Here is a 27442-nt window from a genome sequence, read left to right as displayed (position 1 = left end):
TAAGAAGAAAAAAAGATCAGGCAAAGGCGGAGGTTGGCACTCTGAAAAACCAAAAACCCTGATAAAGGCGGCAGAGGAAGAAATGGAGGAAGACACAACAGTATACCAGCAATTGCGAAAGCTAGCGGGTATAACAAGGTCCGAGGAAGCGCTGGATCACATCCTATCCACCCTCTGGAGGACTCGGCGAACCGGCCTCCGCCCTCCCGATAAGTCCCACATTCAGTCCCTCCTCAATCTTCCTTCTCCCGCCGAACTCGATCCCGTGCGTAAATGAGTTTCTCTCTCTCTCTCTCTCTCTCTCTCTCTCTCTCTCTCTCGTTATTGTTCATCAATGAATTAGAATGATAACAATAATAATAGTAGGTTTTGGCATGCCTTCGTTCGCTCATCAGAAAATGCGTGCATCACAACTTCACTGGCGATGATCTTCTGAAGCTCTTCCCACCCGATCTTCCGCTCGATCTTCAAACCCTTCTTGTGTTCTCGTTCCACAAGTATCAGAATCAGTGGAAGGACGATTTATCCAGAGAACAGGTAACTTTTTCTGTTTCTTTATAAATTCAACCACGCACTTGTTGCTATTACTTATTCTCGTTTCTCGTTTCTCGTTTCTAGCATTCTTCGCCAAGGACCAGCGAGTCCTATCAGGTGCCGTCTTTCCCATCTTCGTCAGATATTTCTACTCCGCTATGGCTTCGCCAAGATGATCCCGTTGCCCGACTGAATCGCGGCGCCAACGATCTTGGGGCTTTCGCTCAGAATGTTGCTGTGTCGGGCCTCCAACGCGAGGCTCTTCTTCCCGACAACCCGGTATCTATTCTTGGATGGTTGTTGGATTTCTTTCTTTGTTTCTCATTCTACATTACATGGGGATTATATTTCTTTTCAAATGTTAATGGTTTGAAACATTCCATTTACCACTGGTTTTCAATTCATAGGGAACTCTACCCCGCCTCAAGTCAATGACTTGGACTATGGAGAATAGAGTGGCTGTCATCAGCCTTAAGGTAATGCAGATTTAATTTCTATGGAGCACTCTTGCTAGAGAAATCTGGATGGAGATTACTTTAGTAGATGACTAGAGATGTGCTTCAGTGCTATTTTCAAATTTTTTAGTGGTGATGCTAGGGATTTTAATGCATTTTCAAGGGTCTTTACTTTCATTACGCTTAGCTTTAGCTGTTGTCATACCATTTGAATTTTGTTGGAAGTTGTTACTGATGATTGTTTGGTTTCACGGGACTGATGTGGTTGACCTATAAGCTCTAAAGGGGTTGGGAAACAAGCCACCTACACGGCCTTTAACTGAAAATTGTATGGCGGTTAGGAGCCTGTTTAAGAGAGATTGCCTCCTTGGATTGTATTTCTGAAAAGCTTGCTGCTCACTAAAAGAAAGCTCGAATAAAGATTTTACTTTTGCTCAGTTGCTAGTCCATCATGTTATGAGGTCTATTTTAAACATTGTGGCCTTGAGAAATCTTATAATATTATAGAGATTTTTATTTTTTATTTTTTTGATAAGTAATAAACCAATCTCATTAAAAGCGTAATTATACCTTGGAAAAAGCAAATTAAATTTTATAAAGATGTGGGAACAAGCTAGGTTGGAGAGCTTATTAATCATATTGAGTATTGAAAGGAACCGCCACTAACAATAGAAGAGCCATTCTTTTCCTTCTCAAGTCCTAGCTTAAGTCTTGTAACTCTTGTATCACGGTGTAAAAGGCATTCTTTGTATTTGAATGGTCACAGCATGGTGGGTTTTTCCTAGCCCCAGTAGGATTCTAGAAGTATAGAGCCCAAATTTATTATGAAAAAGTTCTTGCTTTTAAAATTTAACTTGAAACTAAACCTTGGAATAGTAACAAAGTTAAATCTTTAATATTGTCTTCCATTAGTAATATTTGTACTTATGTTAACTCACTTCACAATCAGAAGGATGTATAACTAACTGAGAATATTGCAAACTTATGTTATACATGCATAACTATTACTGTTCGACACCCAATGTCAGTTCCCCCCACGGATGGGGCTAACAAAATAGGACAAAGAACTGATGAAGGGAATATTTGGAGTAAATATGTTTATGTGTGCTTGTGGTGGGCTGTAGGATAAGACAAGTTATAAGTTTAGGGTTTGTTATGCTGAGGGAAAGGCTTTAGGGTGTGTTGAATCAATTAGGGTGTGAAAAGATAGGGAATAATAGTAATAGAGAGCTGTTTCTTTGTGAAAGCTGGTAGTAGGAAATTACTGGCAGTGGCTGTGTTTGAGATATTAAGGTGGTTTGATAGACTATTTGGGGGCTAAAGATTATGGAAACCTTGGAGGATTTAGGGTTTCTAAGCGTTTAAGAGAAGTGATATGCTGAGAAGGAAAGTAGAGAGATACTCAACATTCCATTATCCATGTCTGAATTATGTGAGTACAATGAAGCATATTTATACAGGAGAGATCCAAGTGAAATTGATGAGATAAGTAAAGCATAGTCAACATTCCGTTATCAAGCATATTGATGAGATAACTAAAGCATGCTTGCTGAATAAATATGGATAATGCAAAATCAAACATAATTGTACTCACCATATCCATGACTGAGTTAGGCATACTCTGCAATCTGCATTGACATGTAGAAACTCCTAGAAAGTTGTAGACTTGACCCAATTACAAAAATACCGGTAATTTGTTGGAGTTTCAGAAAATTTCAGATCTGCCCCTCATGACAAAATTAGCCATAATTTGTAAGATGAGAACTTAAATTAAAAACTATTTTAAACCTAGCCTCTTTAGGATATGCCATTCAAAGCCATATAGAGCTGATCTCGATTTGATGTTGCAGCCATGAGTGACGTAGTGGAAGACTAAGGTAACTAATCAAAGAGCAGCATCTTTGATTCTACAAGGAGAAGCATCTTTGCCTTTGCCTTTCGTGGGGGGTCGTTTGTCTGGGAGATTGGTTACGCCAGTGTGTGAGCTTGACCTTCTTCCGGCGGTGAGGGTGATAGATGCAAATCGGAGGTTGGCGTTGGACTGTTCTACCTTGGAGTCTCCTTCGTTTGATCTGTTGGGTAAGGACCAGCCTCACCGTTCGATGGGTAAGACCTTGTTTCCACATGTGAGTTTGAAATTTGAAATTTCAAAGTTGCGCACGTGGAGTAAGCGGGTCATAGGTTTCAACTTGGATTTGGGCCGGGCTGGAAAGATGATTCTGGGCCGGCTTGCAAGAATCGGACGGAGTCGAAAGGGATTGCGTTTAGGTCGCTTCTTGCGTAAACCTAATTCCTTACGGACGTCGAGCTTCTCGCCGGAGACGACGTTGGTGGCTTCCTCTGGGCCGTGTGATCTCAATCCGTCGGAGTCTCCCGTTGGGGTTCCCTTGTGCGAAGATCGATCTGGGGGTGGGCCGTCTCTGGTTAAGTCGGTTCCTTTGTTCGTCTTCCCACCTTTGCCGACTGTGAAGACGCCGTCGCCGGCGACTTTGGTTGCTCTTCCGGCGTCGACTGGGCTTCTGTGTGGTGCATAACTCTCCGTCTCTTCTGTTCCTTCACTTTCAGGGGCTTTTGAGTTGGGGAAGGAGATTCGTTCTTTCCCTTCCCCCTTGCTGCCTAGTCGACCATTTCAGCAATACTTCAGGAGGGCTAGGGAGCTCAGGGCAAGGCGTTCAGTGGTCTGGAATGATGGGTTTCTTGCTGACTCGTTGGAAGCCTCAAAGCTGTCTGCAGAACCTGTTCTTCTTAAGGTTACGGGTGGAGAGGCTCATGCGAAAAAGAAGACAGAATTTCCAGCGAATAAGGGTCTGTTTAGGAAGGGATTTCTTAATCTTCCTCTGAGTGTTCCAGTCCCTCCCATTTTGCCGCGGGAGGTCAAGGAGGTCGGGGTGGTACGACCTTCCTCTCCTTCGAGTGGCTGCATCTCTCCTTGCTCCGTTGAGAGAACTGGATTCTTCGGTTTTGATCACAATGGGGAGATTGTAGTTTGGGAGAAGGAGGAAGATGACTATTGGGATGGATCGCCCTTGGATTGGGCATTGGAAGGGGCTTTAGGGGAGGAGGCCTTGGCAATTAGGGAAGCCATGGAAGAAGATTTTCAGCGGGAGAAGATGATTGCGCGCCAAAAGTCTAAAGGAAAAAGGGAGCTACTAAATTTGCATAGCTCCATCAATTATGGTGATGCTAAAGTTCCTTCTAGGAGTAGGAAAGGCAAGGCACACATGATGTAGGTTTGTGTGCTTTGGTGGGTGGGTGGTGGGTTGTTTTGTTCTTAGTTGGTTTCTACTGTAGTTTGTTTTGGGGTTTTTCTTCGTTTTCGAGGGGTTCAGGTTTTGTTGGTTCTATTGGGTTTTAGTGGGTTAGCTTTGGTTGTTTCTGTGTATACTTCCTGTGTACTTAGGAGCGCCTTACGTTTTCTTTAATAAAGTATTCTTACTTATCAAAAAAAAGAAAGATAAAACTCCGCAGAGTATTTGAGAGAGAATTCTCTGATTTGATAATAATTCAATGGATTTAGTTTTACATAATAAGCAAACCTATTTATATAAGAGAAATACTTGTAGAGAAAGTAAACTTAATCCTAGTAGTAATAATAAACCTATTCTTAATAGCAATAGTAAACCGAGTCTTAGTAGTAATAGTAAATCTAATCCCAGTAAGGAAAAGAAATAAATAAAGCAAATCTAGTCCTAGTAAGTAAAGGAAATAAAGTCTTAATTGTAAATAAGAAAATAAAATAAAATAAAATCCTGGCTTGACGATCAAATCTTTCCTTTTGTATTTTCATTGTCTGAGAACAGGTAAATTTCTAATCAAACGGCGCTGCTCCTATATTATTTTTGACATTTTTTCTATTTTCGTTTTCACTGAAAATATTAGTAAATTCTGTCCTACATCAGACACCCCCATTTGAAAAAACTCGTCCTTGAGTTTTCTTTGCGATATGCCACACTCGACTTTTTTGGAGAAAGATACTTGGAGAAATTTACGTAGATAGCACTAAGACATGACTTTTCCTTTTCGTTTCCTTCCATAAAAATTCCTCCAAATATATATATTTTGATGTCATCTTCAACTTTATTGTTTTCTTCAAAGGAATCACCATTGTTATTGATTTATGTGGTGATCTTGATGAGCTGTGCTTGTGGTGGATATTCTTCCACTAGTACAATAGTTGAAACCAATGGTTGTGGCTGCACATTGTTTCTCTGACGGCAACTCCACTTTTTTACCGTAACTAACATTCTCTTCATATACGGGTTTTCTATTCGGAGATTCATAAATATGGTTACAAATAGGTCGAATGCAACTTACATCATCGTCAAGGAACCTTTCTACAAAAGGTTTTCCTGTCAATCTAATGATAGCATCTTTATGTTGCGAAACACTAGTTGCGTCTCTGGCTTTAACTCCAGGAATTCAGCCCTTGAGATACGGTGAGACTGAATGAGTTTGCTTACCACTCACATGAGATTGTCCAAGAGTTCACGTATCACTTGCAATTGCTCTTGATATAGTGCTTCTTGTGATCGTGCCTTTGATCCTTTGATGTATCGCTGCTAGTCGGCTCTTGAAACAACCTCTCTCTAAACAAAGACATTGTTATAGAAGTTGTTATTGTAGTATAAGTTGGCAATCGAATTCGGATAATGTCGGCTCGGATACCCCATGAATTCGGCTCTCAAAAGAGCCCACTCTCCTTCAAGCGGCGTTGTTGGAGAAGGTCATTACCGTTAAGCTGATTGGTCATGAATAGGATAAAGCCTGCTTTGATACCAACTGACGTAGCGGAAGACTAAGGTAACTAATCAAAGAGCAGCGTCTTCGATTCTGCAATGAGAAGCGTCTTCGTTTTCTACCGAATAAGATAAAAACAAGCCTACAAGCTAAAAGAAAGATAAAACTCCGCAGAGTATTTGAGAGAGAATTTTCAGATTTGATAATAATTCAATGGATTAAGTTTTACATAATAAGCAAGCCTATTTATAGAATAGAAATACTTGTAGAGAAAGTAAACCTAATCCTAGTAGTAATAGTAAACTTATTTTTAGTAGCAATAGTAAACCTATTCTTAGTAGTAATAGTAAATCTATTCCTAATAAGGAAAAGAAATAAATAAAGCAAATCTAGTCCTAATAAGTAAAGGAAATAAAGTTTTAATTGTAAATAAGAAAATAAAATAAAATAAAATCCTGGCTTAACGATCAAGTCTTTCTTTTTGTACTTCCATTGTCTAAGAATATGTAAATTTCTAATCAAACGGCGCTGCCCCAATATTATTTTTGATAGTTTTTCTATTTTTCGTTTTCACTGAAAATATTAGTAAATTCCGTCCTACATCAACGAGCCTAGCACAAATGAAACTTTTTTTTGATAAGTAAGAAAACGTTTTATTAAAAAAGCGTAAGGAGTCCCTAAGTACACATAAAGTATACACAGGAACAACTAAAGGTAACTCAAAAAACCTAACAAAACCCACAATAGCTAACCCCTAAAACCCGAGAGGAGCACCCACAAAACAACCCACAAAAGAACCCAACTAAAACACAAGGAAAAGCACCATAAGACCTGAGAACAACCCTCAAGACCCACCAAGGCACACTACCCTACGGCATGTGTGCCTTGCCTTTCCGACGCCTAGAGGAAGTGTTAGCATCGCCATAATTGATGGAGCTTTTCAAATTCAGGAGCTCCTTCTTGCCTTTAGTCGTTTGGGGAGCTATCATCTTATCCCGATAGAATTCTTCTTCCATTGCATTTCGGATGGCCAAAAACTCCTCACCATGCACACCATCCACCACCCAATCCAAGGGCATCCCATCCCACAAATCATCATCTTCATCCCAAACCATTATCTCCCAATTATGATAAAATCCAACAGGCCATTCCTGAGATTGGGAAAAGCCATTGCCGTCAACAGATGAAGGAACGATGCAACAACATGGAGAAGGGGGAGGCCCTACCACCCCAACATCCTTGACCTCCCGAGGTGAAACGGGAGGGGCTAACACAGGCGGGCGAGGGTTAAGAAACCCCTTCCTAAGGAAGTCTTTCACTCGAGGTTCTACAACCTTTTTCACTGGAGACTCTGCTACCGACTCCTTAATAACAAAGCTGACAGACGTCTTCGAAGCTTCCACTTCACTGAATAACCCATCATTCCACTTCGCTGAATGTCCTTCCTAGAGTTCCCTAGCCCTTCGGTAATATCTCTGGAAAGGCTTAGTTGATTGCACAACGGGGAGAGGAGCGAATACTCTCACCCAAGTCAGCCGCCACCGAGAGAGAAGGGAGGGGAAAGATAGTTTGAGTCGGCCCAATGCAAAAACTGCTTGGCAGAGGGGCAGCAGCACTGAAACCCACCAAAGGCCTAGCCGGAGTCGGAGAAGCATAAATGAAACTTGAAATTGATTATATTGTAAAGTAGCAACAAATCAATCTTCCATCATTGCATCAGAGACCCATTTTTTTGTCTTGCATTTAAATCAGTGTTACAAAGTTCTGATTATGACATAGCGCTTGAATTTGCCATTTGTAGCTCATAAAGTATCTTTACCTGGAACTAACAAAAGTGTTTGTTGAAAGCTTGGCTTTGATTGATTTCAAAGTCTATTTGGAGTTACTTCCAAACCATGGGTAACCAATGTAAGATGTAATTAGTACTTACATAGTAATAGCGATTAACAAGGTTCTCTGTATAGAGGTTTGACTAGGACACATAATACGTTTCAATTGATTTTGATGGTGATCTACACAAACGGTGATTAGTTATTTGTACATTGGCGGTGATTGATTGGTAGTATGATAATTTGTGGAATGTTTCCCTACTGGCCGTTTGCTAGCTTCTTTGACAAGATATGGTCTGGAGAAACTCTAATGGGCATTTATTTGTTGTTTGTTTCTAAAAGTCCAGAGTTAGTGGTCCAATCATGGCCCTGTTTGCTGCCATTGAAGCGAGCCACTTTGAGCAAGCGTTGGCCTCTTGCTCCAGTTTGAGAAAAAAGGTAATATAGAATTAAGAAGGTTATTTTGCTGCATAAACTATGACATGAATTGTGGTAGTGCTAGCTGCTGTAGAGTCAAGGGGAGGGCATCTAGTGGTTTTTTATGAAGCCCAAGTTGTTATCTTGGAATGTGAGAGGATTGAACGAGGGTAACAAGCAATTGAGAGCCAGAAATCTTCTTAGACAGTAGAAGGCGGATATTATTGTTACATGAGTCTAAGTTGGAGCTTATTTCTAACAGTGTTGTGCAAAGCTTGTGGGGAAGTCAACATAGGGATTGGTGCCACTCATCTTCTAGAGGGTCTTCGATTTTGGTTTTGTGGGATAGGAGGGTGGTGCAAAGGATCGAAGAGTGTGTTGGGGAGTATACTGCTGCCTGCTCCTTTAGAAATGTCAAAGATGGTTTCTCTTGGGCTTTTGTGGCGGTTTATGGGCCTAATTCTAATTGCGATAGAAGGTACTTATAGGAGGAGTTGGCTGGTTTGCTTAGTTGGTAGAATTTGTTGTGGGGCATTGGGGGAGATTTCAACGTCATCTGCTTTCCTAGTGAAAGATTGGATGAATCACGTTTTAGTCTCACTATGATGAAATTTTTTGATTTTATATTTGAGCAGGGCCTTATGGATCTTCCCCATGAAAGGGGCACTTTTATGTGGTCTAATAATCGGGACTCTTCCTCTTGGTCAAGAATAGATAGGTTTCTTGTTTCTTCGAATTGGGAAGTTAAGTTTCCTGATTTATTTCAGAAAAAGGATGCATAGATTGTGCTTAGACCACTTTCCCATTCTCTTTGATTGTGGTGGTATTCAAGGAGGCAAAAAATCTTTTAAGTTTGAGAATATGGGCTAAAGGCGGAGGAAGACTTTGTGGACAGGGTAAGGTAGTAGTGGTCTTCTTATCACTTTCAAGGCTCTCCTATCTTCATTTTGGCTCATAAACTTAAAGCCTTGAAAGCTAATTTATAAACTTGGAATGAGCATGCGTTTGGCAATGTGGAGTCCCATAAAGAAACTCTTATGGAAGGGTTGTGTGTTCTCGATGGCTTGGAAGAAGTGAGAGCTTTAGTTGCTAAAGAGAAGTTGAAGAAAACCTTGGTTATTATCAGTGAAATGGAAAAGTTACCTTAATGGAGGAGATTAGTTAGAGGTAAAGTTAAGGGCTCTTTAGCTAAAAGAGGGTGATAAATGCATGAATTTTTTCCATCGAGTGACCAGCTCGAATAGGAGAAATAGCTTCATTGAAGCGTTGTCAGTAAATTGCTTAGCGTCTTTTGATCAATCTGCTATTTGGGAACACATTGTGCAATACTACGATAGTTTGTTTTCAGAACAGTTCAACTAGTTCAACCGGTGGCCTAAGTTGGATGGCTTTGCTTTTGACTCCATAGATGTGGAGGAGGCCTCTAGTTTAGAGAGCTCGTTTGAGGAGAGGAGTTCTTGAGGTATTGAAAGGCATGAATAGTGTTAAGGTGCTAGGGCCTGACGGGTTTTCTATGGCTTTTTTCCAAGCTTACGGGGATGTGATCAAGGTAGACATTATGAGGGGTGCTCCATGATTTTCATGCTAGCTGTAAGTTTGAAAAAAGTCTTAATGCTGCCATTGCTCTCATTTCAAAGAAATCCTGGGCTATTGATCCTAAGGACTTCTGGCCTATTAGTCTTGTAAGTGGAGTTTATAAGATTATTGCTAAAGTTCTTGCCAATAGGTTGAGAAAGGTTGTGGAGAATTTTGAAGCCCCAAAATGCTTTTGTTCAAGGTAGGCGAATCCTTGATTTGTTTTGCATAGAAAAGGAATGTTTCAATAGTAGAATCAGATATGGTGAACTAGGGGTGCTTGGCAAACTGAATCTTGTTAAGGCTTATGATCATGCCAATTGGGATTTCTTACTTGTTGAGATCTGGTTTCAGGGAGAAATGACGCTCTTGGATAGCACATTGTATTTTTTTGATGCTCTTTTCCATTTTGGTGAATGGCAGTCTGTTCGGTTTTTTCAGTACCTCCCGTGGTTTGAGATGAGGAGATCCTTTGTCACATTTTCTCTTTGTTATTGTTATGGAGGACTTCAGTAGAAAGCTTTCTACAACTGTTAATGGGGAATTTCTCTCAGGCTTTTTTGTGGGGTCTAGACACTTTGGTGTGGTTAACATTTCGCATTTGTTGTTTGCGGATAGCACTTTGGTTTGTTGTGGGGCTAAGTTTGACAGCCTACACTATTTGCATGCTTTATTTTTATGCTTTGAATCTATCTCCGATTTGAAGATTAATTTGGCTAAGTCAGAATTGGTTCCTTTGGTTAATGTTGATAATGTGGATGGGTTGGCTAGCATTCTGAGCTGTAGGGTTTCTTCTTTGCCATTGAAGTATTTTGGTCTTGCGTTGGGGCCAAAATATAGAGTGTCGGTTGGCTAATTGAAAAAGTGCATACTTGTTTAAGGGTGGCAGGGTTACCCTTATAAAGAGCATACTTTTCAATTTGCCTACATTTCATTTCCCTCTTCTCTCTTCCTACGGGTGTTGCAAACTGCATAGAGAAGCTTCATCGAGATTTCTTTTGGGGCGGGCTAGGCGAAGAGCTCAAACTTTACTTGGTAAGTTGGTCCATGGTTTGTTCTGCAATCTCTGAGGGAGGGTTGGGGGTTTGGATCTTGTTGATGTTTAATTGTGCTTTCTTAGGAAAATGACTATAGCGCTATATACATGAGAGAGAGGCTTGGTGGAGAGTTGTGGTGGACTCTAAATTTGGCAATTCATGGGGTGGATGGTGTTCTAATGAGCCTTTTAGGTCATATGGGGCGGGGTTATGGAAAAATATCAGGAGGGATTGAAGGATGTTTCAAGTCATACCTGATTTGAGGTGGGAGATGGCGCCAATGTTGGATTATGGCATGATTTGTGGGGTGGGGATAAGGCCCTAAAGGAAGCCTTTTCAGATTTCTATGGTATTGCTTATGCGAAGGATGCTTCCGTAGCTGCTCACTCGGAGCTTTCTAGTGGCTTCGATCGGTGGAACGTAAGCTTTGGTAGAGCAACTAATGATTGGTAGGTGGTTGTTTTTGTCTTGTTTTTCAATTTGTTGTATTCAGTTTGAGTGAGACAGGAAGGTGAAGACAAGCTTTGGTGGACCCATTCCAAAAAAGTTTTATTCGTTGTTAGCTCATTTTATAGCGTCCTTGTTTATAGTGATGATATTCCGTTTCCTTGGAAGATTATTTGGCAGACTAAGGTTCCTTTGAGTGAGACTTTTTTTGCTTTGGTTGGCGGCCCTAGGGAAGATCCTTATCATGGACAACTTTAAGAAGCGGCATGTCATTGTGGTCGATACGTGCTGTATGTTTAAGAGGAATGGGGAATCCCTAGACCATTTTCTTCTTCTTCTTCTTCACTTTTTTTTTTTCCTTCATTCCTTTTGGGTTATGCCTAGACGAGTAATTGAATTGTTTGCTTATTGGTAGATTGGTGGTAGCACTTAGAGTGCCGTTGTGTAGAAGATGTTCCTTCTTGCCTTTCATGGTGTCTTTGGAAGGAAATAAATGATAGAAGTTTCGAGGATCGCGAGAGGACGTTGGTGAATCTTAAGTCATTCTTTGGGGGGAAAGAAATGATAGAAGTTTCTAGAACTGCAAGAGGACGTTGGTAGATCTCAAGTCCTTGTTCTTTAATACAGTTTCTATTTGGACAACTACGTTTGTAGCTTATTTGGTTCTTCATTTTCATGATTTCCTTGATCTTTTTCCTCCTAGTCAGGTGTTTCTCCTGTGTACTTACTGTGTAGTTAGGTAGCGCATTTCGCTATTAATGATATTTCGATTGCTTATAAAAATAAAGTGTTATAACGTGGATCTCTGTCTAAGGTCTTCGTAGAGGTCGGGAGTCCATTCTTCAAGTCTTGTTTAATATATTTAGTTCATTACTTGCTGTGTATCCACTTTGTTTCAAAAATGAAATTGTCCACAGTTTGCCTTCTATCTGAAGTTCTAAGTTTGTCAACCATTAAGAGCCTCAATGTTTTGCTTTTTTTTTTTTTTTTTTTGGACTTAAATAATTTTCTTGTCTTATTGTTTTCAGCTGCAAGACTACAACAAGTCTCCTTTAGGTGAAATGGAGGTGAAGTTTCAGCTTACTAGAGACACACTTGAAGCTATGTTGAAATCAATGACCTACATTAGTGAACAACTCTCAAGCATGGTAAGCATATTCAGTATTGTGATTATGACTTGGAGAATTACAATTGTGATTATGATGATAAATTGGAGAGTTACAATTGCTAGTTTTGGGAGTTCTTTCCATGCATTGTGATTATGACTTGCTTGCTTAATTTGGTTCTTTCCATGCATCATGGACGAAATTTTAGGAAATAATGCAAAGTCTATTTAAGCTCCCTTTCTGAATGCAAATTGTAGGAACTCGTGAACTGAGATTCAATAGATTCATAGATCATTTGATTATGAGTTTTCACTGGGTATCAACTGAAAGCAACACAACTCGGTTTTAAATTGGGTAGGCCATCCTAATTGCTATTTGATGGGATTTTATTTTTATTTTTAGGGTGGAAGGGAGAGACAGTTGGATATAGGATGTAAAAGTATTATTCCCTATCAAATTGCCAAGTGCAACTTTAAGACTAGAAAATCTAAATGGCAAATTTACTAAAGGTTAGAGTTGGAGGGGCTGATGATGTTGCAAATTCTCTTTTTATGAAGCATTTAACTTCAAGATTGAACAATCATAAGCATAAGCGAAATATTTTACTTTAGTACGGATATACAGGTTTATTAGCTTCTGTCGTAGTTTGCATGAAAGGTTTAGAGAAAAAATGGAAGCTCGTTTATGTTACGTAGCCTACCTCACACCATAAGCCCAACTTGGAATAAAACATACTCTAATACTCCCCCTCAAGCTGGAATAGCTTGGAGCACATGATACAAAGACTTTAAAAAAGCGCTAAACCAAACATAAATAAACTGAAATTCTACAAAAAAACTTCAACGCTGGTCAAAAATTCACCGGCAAATTGCAATGGGCGGTTGGATCTGGCTGCAAAACACCAAGGTCGGTTGAATCTCGCCAAAAAACACCAATAACTGATCGGAACCCACTACAAAACACCAAGGCTGGTTGGATCTCACCACAAAACACTAAGAGTCGATCGGATCTCGCCTAAAAATACCAAAAGTTGATTGGATCTCGTTGCCAAACACCGAGGTTGGTCAGATCTTGACAACCAACTGTGACGATTAATTGATAATCAATACAACTAACAACAGTCAACCACAAGCAACAACAACGTTGGATTGTTCATCAATACAACCAACAACGAACAATTAGATTGATCATCAATATAACCAATAACAAGGACATGTAAATTACTCTAGTACTCCCCCTGAGCAATAAATCCAATGGTTGCTCCATGTAGCCCAATTGAGCGATAAACCACCTGAATTGATTAAGAAACCACTTGAATGGGCTGAAAAACAACTGAATCGGTTCAAAAACTATATGAACCAATCAAGAAGGAGCGAGAACCGGCCAAAATTGCATTGAACCAACATGAATACAACCTCATTGAACCGGACAAAACACCACAAAACCAGCCTAGAAGCAGAGTGAACTGGGTAAAACACTACTGATCCGGCCATAAAATTCACATAACTGGTCCATAAATGCACTGAACTGGAAAATAAACAAGGAGACACCATCTAAACCAGATTGACCTAGTCAAAAACACTGAGGATTACTCTGAATTAGATATAGAACACCAAAATCGGCTCCTAACAGAAACTAGGTCTGAGGAGGAATAGAAACCACTAGCAACCAGGCGTGGACCTTCATCTCCAACAACACGTTGGAAACTTGTTGGAGACAGGTTGACCTCACTGCAAACGATCAAAACTCATCGGCGAGCCTCATAAGCTTCTGACGACCACCTTTGCGTCATGTACAAAGGTCATCGACGACCCAAAAACACTCAAACACACCATGATTCTCATCGGAAACTGCTGTGAACCTTCATAATAGGGCTGTCAATTTTCAACACGACACGTGAACATGATACGGCATTAAAGGGTTATGGTTTGGTATAAACGGGTTGACCCGCTTGATTCTTTTAAAATATATATATAATAAATGCAAGTTCAAAACGGGTCTTGTTGGGTTATGTCAAATGGGTTAAACATGTCGCTTTTGGGTTTAAACAGGGCAAATAGACTGTCCCGTTTGTGACCCGTTTATTAAATGGGTCAAGCGGGTCATGTCGGGTCGCTCACGGGTTGTGTTTGGGTTGAAAAATGTGATTCGTTTAATTAAACGGGTTATGTTCGAGTTGACTCTCGACGGGTCAAGTTAGTCGACCCGGCCCAAACTCAGATCCGACCCACCAACCCTACTCCATACAAGCCACTGGAACAGCCACTAAGCACCACTGAGAATGCCTCATTCCACAGAAACCACTGAGACACCACAGAACACCAAACTACATAAAAAACAAACAAAATCAATTTTTCTCTTGTTTTTCCTTTTTTCGCCAAAGAAGTTTTCTGGTCACCAAGAACAACTCTTTTAGAGATTCAAAGCATTGCCTGTGTGGGCAGTGCTGCCTCCAAAGCGAGACTCACCAATAGCAGGATGTGAAGTTCAACCAAAAGGAAGAAAAAAACCCAAGACTACAAATGAAAGGGTTAAACCAAAGATCCTAAACCCTAAACCTGCTCGATTTCATGTTGTAGTTTGCATGAAAGGTTTAGAGAAAAGGTGGGGCTTGTTTATGTTACGTAGCATACCTTACACATCTTATTATATAAGTTTGAGAAATATAACAATGACCAAAATACCCACAAACACTAATAACTCTTCTAACAACTTCAAATTGTTAAGTGGTGTTAACAGCTTCTAATGTCATTTGGTTAGCTGGAATTCCAGGATGTACTTGTCTAAGGGTGGTGAGGTTACCCTTATAAAGATCACACTTTCCAATTTGCCTACTTATTTCTTGTCCCTCTCCCCTCTCCTTGCGAGTGTTGCAAATCACATAGAGAAGCTTAGTCGTGATTTCTCATGGGGTGGTCTTGGTGAAGAGTTCAAATGAGGAGTGTGCAGCGGTTCGGAAGGCGGTTAAATCGGCGAAGTCGGTTCGGTTAACCGACCATGTCGGTTAAGTCGGTTAATTCGCCGACATTTAACCGACAAGGAAAATTTTCGAAGTTATCGGTTAAGGTGGTTAAAGCGGTCGGTTAAGGAGTCGGTTAACGATCGGTTAAGGCGGTCGGTTAATTGATTTTGGTTAAGATTAAGCCTTAAAATGGGCCTTCTGGCCCTTCTTAATTTGAGCCTCATTTTTTAATGGGTCAAAAAGACTCAAAATAATTTTAAGGCCTTTATAGTTTTTGCTTTATTAGTTTAATTTTTAGGATTTGGCAAATTGGCAGCAGGCCCAGCCGACAGCTAGCAGGGCCACTGGGCTGTTATTTTCTTATACCTTGAGTGTTGAGTCCTTTTTACATAATTTTTTTTTTTTTAAAAAAAATAATACATAAAAGCAGAAAATACTGGAAAAGTGGCCAAGTGGCAGTGGAAATTGGAAAACATAACATAATTACATAAAAATGAAAAATCCAATTCAGTGAATTCTCAATTCACGGACCACGGTGACTGCAAATGTGAAACACTGAATGACTGAAATGTGCATTATGTGCAATTGTGCTTTCACAGTTTCACTGCTTTGTGCAAAACTCCAAAGTCCAAATTGCAAAATGAGTCAAAATGTCAATTACTCAAATGCACTGTATGCACATTATGCACTCAGCACTTATCACTTGATTTAGTTGATTCTCATTCACTTCTGCACTCAGACACTCAGTGAGTCAGTGCTGATTGCTAAGTGCAAACAACAGTTCACAAATCCACAATCATACATTTATAATAAATTACAAAATTACTCCACTTTTCTTCAATAATACATTAATACTATAATACTTGAATAAAAATAAAAATAACTTAAATTACTTAATGTTCAGCTGAATCAGCTACTAGCTAGCTGCATGTTTGCACCCTGCAGGGAAAAAAATTGAAAAAGCAAGAAAAAAAAGGTAGGAAAACATATGTTCTAAAGACTAAAAAAGCAAGGAAAAAAAAGCAGCAGAAAAAAATAGTAATATCTGTATGACTGTATCATCCTAAAAAATGCAAGAAAAAAAATTAAAAATGCATGAAACATTGAAATTGATGAAAGACAATCTGCATCCATTTGCTCAGAAATCCTTTGCATATTCTGGTAAATCAGAATATCAAATTCAGGATTCATCATAGCACACATCAAACAAAAAGAATATCTTCTATCTCTATCTCAATACTGACTCACAATAATTAGTATAAACTTATCAGTTATCAAGTTTCCACCAACATGCAACCACTCCAGAATTCCAAACATTACCAGTTCCAAAAGCTCCATAATTTCAAACAAAAGTTACAAAACCATAATTTAATAGTAACAAGCTAGAAATTACAGCTCCAAGTCTCCAACAAAAACTCTAAAAGAGAAGAGAAATAAAAACTTCCTCCAACAGACATGTGATGACTTTCAATTTGCTTTCTTGATCCTTCAATGATCAAACAAATCAAAAAACACAAGTTATAAATATAGACTATATAGTGATCAATAAAAAAGAGTAAAAGACCATTAGATCACAAACAAGTAAATGTCAAAAAAATGATAAGATGAAAAAACATACCACTTATTTTCAATGTGACAAAGTACATCCTTCAAGTCTCATTGTCAAATGTAATGGAGTCAGACATAATTTCTACCACAAGAAAATTTTAAAAGAATTAGTAAAAATCAATTCAATCGAATAATTGGAACAATGAACAAATGTGATTAACAAATATTACCTGAGTCAAGCTTATAGCTATCTTCATCTTCAAAAGTAGGAAGATGTAACTCATCATTCTCACTGACACAAGAAGACCTCAACCAATTTTGAGTACATATAAGAGCCTCCACTGTTTTCGGAGCTAAAGAACTCCGAAAAGGATCTATGACGCGACCCCCAGTGCTAAATGCCGACTCGGAAGCAACAGTGGTGATCGGAATTGTCAAGACATCTCGTGCAACCTCAGCTAGAGCTGGAAACTTCGATGAATTTATCTTCCACCACATCAAAGCATCAAAAGTTTTACATGGTGGCTCAACATCTTCCGCAAAATATCTTTCTATCTCCGTTCGACACAATGTCAAATTTTTGGATGCCCGAAATGGATGGAAGTCTGTTAAAGCATTTTTTTTACTTCTAGAAGTAGTAGAAGTACCCGCACCCACTGAGGCTGAATTTCCGCAACTCTGCTCTTCATTTGACTTGTCCCCACTTCCTCCAACATTCGTTACATTCTTAGCATAGTGATTATACAACTGCTCCAATGTATTCTTCAATTTGGTGATAATCCTCTGCTTTTTCTTCACCTACATTACTTTTGAACCAAAATTCTAAAATAATTATCTTGTAACGCAGATCAAGCACAGCAGCAACAAACAACAAGGGGTTAATTTTCTCTAAGTCTCCCCAATACTTGTCATATTTTATTTTCATCTTGATCCCCATGGAACTCTACAAATCATCATCACTCTCACAATACTCAATCAAAGTATTATAAACATTTTGGAGTATATTGAAATAATTGTTAGAAGTCGAGTATGAGGAACCCGATATCTCAATTGTCACCTCATAAAACACTTGCAAAAATTTAGCAAAGTTTTTAACATTTTTCCAATCTTCATCAAGCGGAACCCCCAACCCCCTTCTCCCTCCACCATCCTCACACAAGTAGTTCCCAAAACTAACATCTTCATCTAACATTAGTTCAAATTCACTTTCATACTTCTCTGCTACATCCAACATCATATAAGTAGAGTTCCATCGAGTTGGAACATCAAGAACCAATGAAGCATGATACCCAACTGTCTTCCTTTCCGCACAAGACTTGAAGATGGCCAATCTTTGAGGGGATTCCTTTACATATTTCACCATATTTCGGATCCTTACGATTGAATCATCTACATCTTTCAATCCTTCATGCACAATTAAATTGATAATATGTGCACAACACCTTACATGAATAAACTCATGGCGACAAATAACTCCATTATTGGCCATAGTTCGCTTTTTAAAACAATCGACTGCAGTATCATTTGCACTTGCATTGTCAAGTGATATTGTCAATAACCCTGGAATCCCCCATTCCTCCAAACATTGCTCCAATTCTTTCACAATCGTTAACCCCTTGTGATCCGACACTTGGTGAAATGCCAATATTCTTTTTTGATATTTCCAACTAGGATCAATGAAATGTCTAGTGATGCACATGTAATTCATATTTTGAATCGAAGTCCACGTGTCAGTGGTCAAACAAACCCTTTGACTAGTTTTCAAAAACTTCGTCTTCATTGTTTCCTTAGTCCGCATATACAACTTGATACAATCCCTCATCAATGTATAGTGAGAAGGAAGCCTAAATCGCGGCTCAAGAACCTTGAACAATTTCTTAAACCCCATCCTATTCACAGTTGAAAAAGGTATTTCATCCATTATAATCATCTCACAAAGCGTCTCCCTAATGATTTTTTCAGAGTACTTCACAATCATTAGGTTCTTACAACTACTAGTACCACCATCACCCTCACTTGGCACAGACTCAAAATTGAACTTAGATTGAGATACATCTTGATTAGCTAATAATGCTTTGTACTGTTGGCATGCTTTGACATGGTACAACATGTTAGAGGTGCCATTGCTCTTTCCGTGACATTTATACTCAGTCCCACAATAATTACAATGTGCCACAGGTTTATCTGCAAGACTTTCTAGATCCCTAGTAAAATGTTGCCACATTATGGATTTTTTCCTAACATTTCTTTTTCTTTTGTTCTTAGGGAGTGGTGGTCGTCCACCACGACCAGCACATCTAATCCCTTGTGTATCCGTCTCCAACTCATCAGAATCACTTTCAACATCAATTCTTTCTTCAATACCTATTAAATTATCAATAGGAGGAGATGGATAACAAGATGCAGCTACTGATAATGTAGGTGCAGGTGCAGGTGTAGAGGTACCAATAACCATAGGTGTAGGTGTAGGTGCATCCATCTGACCATTTGGATTATGAAAAAAATAAGAATGATCAAACTTTTCATACTACTATGAAAAGCTCAAAAGCATTCTAAAGATTGTTAGAGAACTTAGAGGCTTATCAAAATTTCTTATTGAAAGGATCACATCAACAAATTACATATGTATTCAATTTCTTATTGAAAGGATCACATCTAAAATTTCTTAGAGGCTATCTATGTGAAGATAGTTGAATTTGAAAATGTGATTAATACAAGGAACTATTTATAGCTAAAATAAATGTCATTTCTTAGATAATTGCCTAATTGGTGTCCGGTATTCATGGTGATGCGGCTGATGTCTTTTGGTTTTATTTTTTGTTTTTTTGTCAAATTTAATATAAAGTAAAAGGTTCCAAAAATTGAAAATAAATAACCCAGTTAATAACAAAATAAGCAAAAGTCATTAGTTTTGAACTAAACAGAACAAACAGATACAGTTAAAATAAAATGTGTAGTACTTGTAAAATTTAACAAAAGTCATCAGCCAGTTAACATAAAATGCGTAGCTTGCTCTGCAACTTGCTCTGCAATGGTTGGGCCCGCTGGGGAGAAGAGGGCAGTTGGCAGACTCAGCACGACGGCACTGAGCACTGCTGCACTAAGCAGTCGGCGACTCGGCACTGGGCAGTGGGCAGGTCACCAACTCACAGGTGGCCAGGTGGGGTCGTGGGGACTCGGGGAGGCGCCGTCGCAGCCGGTAGCAAAGAAAATGCCAAATCCAAATGGAAATGGAATGGCTGAATCACTGAATACTGATTCACTGGACTGACTGGAGAGGGGATCCGGGACCGGGAATCGGGATAGGTCAAGACTCAACTCTCAAGACTCAAACCAAAGCCCGAAAGCCGTCAGGACTCAGGCGTCGATGACGTCAAGGTTACTAGGTTAGGTCAAGCCGTCAAGGCCTCAAGGTTTACGAAACTGAAGAGGTCTGATGAAAGAATGCGATGACTATATAGTCTGCCCAAGACGGCGTCGTTTCATCTGTAACCAAACGACGCCTTTTTGTTTATTTATTTATTTTAAATGAATTGAAACGACGTCGTTTCGATATAGGCGGTTGGTTAACCGGTCGGTTAATTTTCGGTTCGGGCCGGTTCGGAAATTAGGTTAACCCCTTAACCGACCGCCTACCGAACCGACCAGTTTTTGGTTATAAGATTCTCTTCCGACTACCGAACCGAATTTTGTCGGTTAAGTCGGTATGCGGTCAATTTCGGTTCAGTCGCGGTTCGGTAGGCGGTCAGTACGCGGTAATCGGTTAATCTGCACACCCCTAGTTCAAATTTCACTTAGTCAGCTGATCCAAGGTTTGATCTTCAGTCTTTGAGGGAGGGTTGGGCGTTTGGAAATTGTTGAAATTCAATGGGCATAAGAGAAAGGCATGGTGGAGAGTTGTGGACTCCAAATTTGGCAGCTTATGGGGTGGGTGGTGTTTTAATGAGCCAGTTGATTCGTATGGGGTAGGGGTTTGGAGGAATATCAGAAAGGGTTGGGGGATTTGTTCCAGTCATACTAGGTTTGATGTGGAAGATGGTGTCAATGTTAGATTTTGGCATGATCTGTGGTGTGGGGATAAGGCCCTTAAAAAAGCATTTCCTGACTTATATGGCATTATTCGTGTACCCTGGTAACTTGGTAACCCATTTCTGCTGCTCCATTGATGAAATCTTCTGCTCAAGTACGTACTTAAAGCTTCTATGATCAGTATGTATCTGAAAACGCTGCTTGATCAAATAGGGCCTCCATTTGGTTAATTCATGGATGATAGCTACCATCTCCTTTTTCATTAGGTAATAAAAGAAATAGCATTAAAAAAAGCGTAAAAGTGCCCCTAAACATATATGGAGTATACAAAGACACAAAAACAAAAGAAAAACAGAAAACAAAGGAAGAACACCCGAAAAAACCCAAAAGACAGAAGAAAGGCTACATTAGACCCCCAACCTCTTGCCTCTAAACTGGCTAAAACCCACACCCTTAGCATCGAAATTGATCGAGCATTCTAGATTCTTGACCTATCTTTTTCTTTTAGTCAAGAAATCCAAAAAACCCTCAGTAGTCCCCTTGAAAGAAACCCCCATCGTGTGAAAACACGACCTAGCATCTTGCACTACCCTGGGATATACAACAACCCCTCCTTCAGGATTTCGCAACACCTCTTCCACCATCAACAACAACCAAGCAACGCAACATGCCTTCAGCAGAACCCACCCTGAGAAACCATTCCTCTTTTCCACCCCCTCAATTCAACAGACCCTTTCACCACCGAGAAGATGAAAGATTTAGCCTCCACAAAGAATCGGCTCTCCATACCCAACTGCACATGACAACCATCGAAGGGGTTTGCAACAGCCACGTCACCACGTGCCGCTCACATGGCTGATATCCAAAGTGACGCAAGCTTCCCAGAACTAACAGACGAGATACTAACCTAACCCAGAACCTAGGCCACCGTCCAAAGTCTCTTGAGTAGTTGTTGGTGCGACTGGCCTTGGATAAAAAAGGTTGAAAGTTGTTGGAAAGGTGTCGCCAGAGAGTTATGGTCATTTTCGGTGAAGTCTGGTAGTCGTCGGCACGGTGTGTGGTTGGAGAGGTTCAAAAGACAAACACTCGAAGAGAGAGAGAGAGAGGAATAAGAAAGTTGTTTTCTTTTATCATGCTACCATCTCCTTATTATACACAACCAAGTTTAAGTATGGAGGAGACACTGCTTTACTTGTAAAAGCAATAGGTGAACCTTCTTGCATCAATACTGCCCCAATACCTAATCTTGACTCATCACATTCAACAACGAGCATCTTGTTAACATTTGGTAATTCAAGGACATGAGTAGTCGTCACTACCCATTTGAGTTTTGCAAAGGCCTCATTTGCAACATCATTCCACTAATGGTTGGCACTGGTCACTTACCACAGTCCTTCACAAACTTATGCTAGTATTCAGTCAACCCTAAGAACCCTTGCAAGGCTTTGATTGTTTTTGGCACTGGTCACTTGACCATTGCCTGAATTTTAGATGGATCCGTTGCCACGCCATCTCGCGACACATTATGACCAAAATATTCAATTTCTGCCCTCAAGAAGCTACATTTGGACTTCTTAACAAATATTGAGTGCTTTCGTAGGACAGTAAAAACAAGCGTCAAATGGTCCAAATGATCCTCCAGAGATGAGCTATAAATAAGAATGTCATAAAAAAGATTAAGACAAACTTACGAAGATATGATCAGAAAATATTGTTCATCAGACTCTAGAAAGTGGACGGCGCATTGGTTACCAAAGGTGCATCACAAAAAATTCATAATGGTTGTCAAGAGATCGAAAAGCTGTCTTTTGAATGTCATCCTCATGAACTTGGATAGGGTGGTATCTGAAGCGTAAATCCAGTATAAAGAATTGTTGGGCACCTCTTAGATCATCAAGTAGCTCATCGATGACCAAAATTGGATACTTATCTTTGTCAGTGATGTGATTCAAAGCTCTATAGTCAACACATTCTCCACGACCCATCCTTTTTCGTGACAAGCAAAACAAGAGAAGAGCTAGGACTAACATTGGGTCAGATAATACCTGAATCTCGCATGTCCATGATTTTCTAAATCTCAGTTTTTTGAAAGTAGGGATAACGATAGGGTTAGACATTGGTTGGTGCACTCCTAGGCAGGAGATGAATGAAGTGATCATGAGCTCTCTTTGGTGGTAACACCTTTGGTTATGAAAATATATCGGTGAACTCCAAAATCGATTATATCTCTAGCGTCTCTTCTTTACTCTTTTCCGCCTCCTGCTTCAATTGCAGCAATTATCCTCGTCGTTCCTTTTTGAGAATTCGCTCCATTCGGTGGCTACTAACAGTAGTAACATTTCCCTCCACGCTTGCCTTTGAAAGTGACCCGTTGCCCATTCAATTATGAGAAATTCCAAAGTGCATCTCCCAGAGTTACTAGCCACTCAATTCCCAACTCTACTTCATAATCACCCAGTTGTAATAGAAAAAAATCGACTCGCAATTCTTGATTGGGCACTAAAAGTCTTGCTCTCGAGCACTCACCTTAACAAGTCAAGGTTCTTATGTCCACCAACTTTACCTCGAACTGGTCACAAGGCTCCACCTGAATTAGAAGTCTTTAGGCAACGTCCTCTTCTAAGAAATTGTTGGTGCTACTTGTGTCAATTAAAATTGTTACTAGTTGGCGTTTGAGATACCCGCTAACCCTCATTGTTTCGGGGTTGGAGTAGTCGACCAATGTTTGAATAGAGACTGCAATAAGATCTTTTGCATTCTTAGATTCTTCATTGTCGGACTCAAACTCCCCATTGTCAATTTTTGGATGAGTTGGTTCTTTAACAAGTTCAATCATTAACAATCTTCCTTGCTTGCATTGGTGTCCCCTATGCCACTTCTTATCACAATGCCAACAAAGCCCCTTAGACGACTGTTGCTTGAGCTCTTCTTATGTCAACCAAGTAACCAAAGGTCTATGAGCAGGATTCGGAACACTGCTACTTCCATCAGCCATCTTGTTTACTATTTTAGTTGTTTTGTGGTTTTCCTTGCCAAGCCTTTCCTTCTGGATTCTTGCAATTGAGAATGTAGATGTGATTGTCCTTGGTCATTGGGGCTTGTTTCTCGTTAGATTTTTGACCGAAGACCTTCAATGAAAGTTCCCACCAGCTGCCTTTTTGACCACCCTTGAGTTCAGTTGTAGAGGCGTTCCAAGTGGCTTTGATATTCACCCACAATTGATGTCTGTCGAATCTTTTCTAGCTCACCGTCCACATTGTCATATATTGAAGGACCAAATCAAACAAGAGTCCTTCCACAAATTCAAACCAAGTTGGCGATCCATGGCATACTACCAACCAATCAAACTACTGAATGACATCCCCTTCAAGACTAATTGATGCTATCTCCACCTTTGAATTATTAGGTGTGGTGATATTTGAAGAAACATTCCACTCTGGATACTCATCCTGAGGGATCTCCATTATCCCAATGTGGGAACTCCAATTTCATGCGTGGAGTTCCACACTCTTGCTCCCTTCACGATCGAACTTCTGATTACTCTTGATTTTTGTTTGACCTAGAGTTCACCCCTCAACGGTCTAGGGCTCGTTCTATAGTTCTTTGAACTGACTCTTTCATTAATTCCCTCAACTGTTCGACAATCTTTGAAACAATTTTCGATTCAAAGGAGGCCTTGTCTTGTGGAACATTGCTACTGGAAGCCATGACATGTTGGCTTAAGTCGATAATACCAAGCTCTCTTTTTCTTACATGTGAAGGGCATAATTTTTTTTAGCTCTTAGTCTGAATAGGATATACTCAGAATAAAGTAAACTGGAATAAGTGCTAACTTAATCCTGTTACCAAACAGCTATAAGTGCCAACACTAATCCAGAATAAGAGAAAACTTGCGCTGGAATAAGCCTATCTGTGCATTGTAATAGGAATTTCCACCAAGTGCTGCAACCAAACAGCACCCCCTTCTTCCACAAACTAACCCAATCGCACAGCCCAGGCAACCTTATTGCAGCACCACACAGCTGCCTCCCATGACCACTCACTGCCGCATCGACCTTCACCGCTACTGGAGAGAATGCACTGCTCAACCCACCACCGGAACAGCGCTACAAGGAGAAAAAACTGTTCAACCCGTCACCAGCACCCACTGGAGCAGTGCTGCAACACGACGACCGTGATCAGCACCCGCAGCTGCCCACTCACTGTCCGAACAAAAGACCTACTTGGATCACCATGATTGCTACTCAGTCCAAGAACAAACGCATTGATACCAGATGGTAAGAATCTACGGTTCTTATCAAACAAAAACAGAAGCAAATCAAAGAATAAAAAGAGGGAGAGAATTGACCACTTCGAGGGGGTCGGCCTCCACAAGTGGCAGAAAGCAATTGACTGAATTATTCTTTGGTGAATAGCCATACGATATCTACACTGATTTTATAGAGGAAGAACCTAGGGTTTCCTAACATATTAAGGAATCCTGACATAGTAAGGAAAGCTTATTGTGGCATTTCTTTGATTTAATTATGGAGAAATGGAGAATTTAAGGCAAATGCTTTGTGTTCTGCTTAACTATCTGTTTCTTTCGCATCCTGAAGTTGAAAGCTGTAAATCTGAGCTTGTCTTGTGGGAAAATGTCTTTGGCAGGTTGGGAATTCATTGGTGCCAGCACATAAGAAGCAAAGGCAGTAATTCCATTTTGTCTTATTCTGTTTCCTTTTACCAACAATTTACAATGCTTTTGATACCCTATTTATGCTTTGTTTTCTAGTGAAGTTATTACTTACCAAAAAAAAAAAAGTTTCGATACTATGCTATCCATGTCTTAGATCAGCAAATACCAAACCTGTTGCATGCAAACGTCCTCTTAAACCAGAATAACTCAAAAGTCCATCCCCCCAGTATGTGCGCTCAACACTTTTTTTTTTTTTTTTTTTTTCCGAGTTATTGCTTTCAATTTCTGGCTGACATGTATGAATTTAACATTCTGTACATCAAAGGTGATGATCGATTTCTTATGTGATTATTGTAGATGTAGTTGATGGAATTGTGTATTACTTTGTAATTTGGTGCAAAATGAGAGTGATTACTTGTAGCGATATTGGTTTCCCTGCCAATGGGATTCCAATGATCGCACCTTTGGAGGATAGGAGGATCTTTTCTATTTGGCAAGTTAATCCTGTGGCTCCAGTTTTGGCCGCCCCCCTACTGAGAAGTTTTATATTTTAGTTCTACGTAGGAAGTTGGTCTCAACCAACCGTGCCAGAATATTTTATAAAATATTTATAACATAACATGTATTACGAAGACTATATCTATTGAACTTTATAATATGTGCCAAAATTGATATACTAGTAAGGTAACCTGTAGGCATGAATACAAAAAGAAAATAAATAAATTAAAGAGAAAAGTATACATTGCCTCCTCTCAAACTATCACCTTATTGGCAATGTCTCACCTAAAATACCAATTGTGTCATTGTCCTTTCTAATCTATCAAATAATGTTAATGTCTTTTCAACGGGAGCAAAAATATAAAAGTAACTTTTAATTTTTTTTAATATGGTAAAAACACTTATAAATTTGAAAAAAAAAGAAAAAAGAAAGAACTAAAAACTAAAAACAAAAAATCTTAAACCAAAAATCAAAAATAAAAAATTGAAAAAAGGTGTTTAAAAAACGCTCATAGCCACCCCTTGTCATTGTTTGGAAGCCACCCTCAAATTTGATAAGTCACCTCCCGAATTTGACGAGGGTTGCCACGCCACTCACAAAAAATGCTTTGGGGTAGTTCAACCACTCTTGGGTGCTTTTTTTTTTTTTTTTTTTTTTTAAAATATTTATTAAGGGTATTTTTGTCATTATAGGAGACAGTTTTTGGTAGCTTAGGAGAGACATTGGCATAATTAGTAGTTTTTTTTGGGGGGGGGACCATGATAGTATGGTGGTAGTTTGAGGGAATGTGTACTTTTTCAAAAAATAAAAAATTTAAAAAAACATGAAGAGTCTAAAATGATAATCATTTTATGTTTGTGTTATTGAAGATAAATTTGTATTATTCTTTATCTTGCATAATGAGTTAGGAACCGATTTTCATGAAAAGGGAACATGATGAACCAAAATCAACAATAAAGAAAATAGAATTGGGTATGAGAGACCACAATTGTTTGAGAAAATTCCTCTATGGAGGATTTCTTATTATTTAGCTTCTTTAAATAAGAAAAGTTGTAATCTTTGATTACAATTATTCATCCTAATCCCAACCCAACTAGTACAAGGAGTCATAAACCAAATACCTATTAAGAGTCTTAAACCAACATATAAGAGTCCTAAAGTAACTAGCAATTCTCAAGAGACCCCTCTTCGATTATGTCGTCTTTAGCAGACAAGGTTATTGAATCAATTGCTGCTTCTATCAGAACATGTTTTCAAATTAAAACTCCAAGTAACATAACCAACAAGCATATATTCCGAGTATAAAACTAGGAGGATGATTTAGATGGACACACATGAATCCTGAATTTAAAACACTATTTTTAAGAGAGTACAAAAAGATACGCAAAGAAAAAAAGCAAAGAAAAAAAAGCAGTATGAAACTAGGTAGATGATTTTTGGGATTGTCATTGGCATTTCTTCATTTTTGAACGTTTAAGTTTCCTCTCGAATGTTCGAGTTGTCTTTCCTCCCAAATGTTCGATTTTCCTCTACAATGTTCAAACTGTCTTTACCCCGAACGTTCGAGCCTGTCTGAGAACATTTTACTTTTA

General features: G+C 39.4%; 1 protein-coding gene across 2 annotated transcripts; it reads left to right on the top strand.

The window, feature by feature from the left end:
• LOC133872932 (protein FAR1-RELATED SEQUENCE 3-like) lies at positions 1–25493 on the top strand. Of its 2 annotated transcripts, XM_062310594.1 has the most exons (7): positions 1–265; positions 367–537; positions 619–813; positions 942–1010; positions 7898–7993; positions 12060–12179; positions 25324–25493. In XM_062310594.1, the coding sequence occupies exons 1-7, from the start codon at positions 83–85 to the stop codon at positions 25366–25368; spliced, it is 879 nt and encodes a 292-aa protein (XP_062166578.1). In that variant the 5' UTR covers positions 1–82; the 3' UTR covers positions 25369–25493. The 2 variants fall into 2 exon arrangements, with proteins under 2 accessions (XP_062166578.1, XP_062166579.1); XM_062310595.1 differs by lacking the exon at positions 7898–7993 and having other exon boundaries at positions 5–265.
• Positions 25494–27442: the final 1949 nt, after the last annotated feature.

This window comes from Alnus glutinosa, chromosome 7, assembly GCF_958979055.1.
Source record: "Alnus glutinosa chromosome 7, dhAlnGlut1.1, whole genome shotgun sequence".
Lineage (NCBI taxonomy): Eukaryota > Viridiplantae > Streptophyta > Magnoliopsida > Fagales > Betulaceae > Alnus > Alnus glutinosa.
Note: the sequence above shows the minus strand (reverse complement) of the source record. Positions and strands in the feature narration are given on the sequence as shown.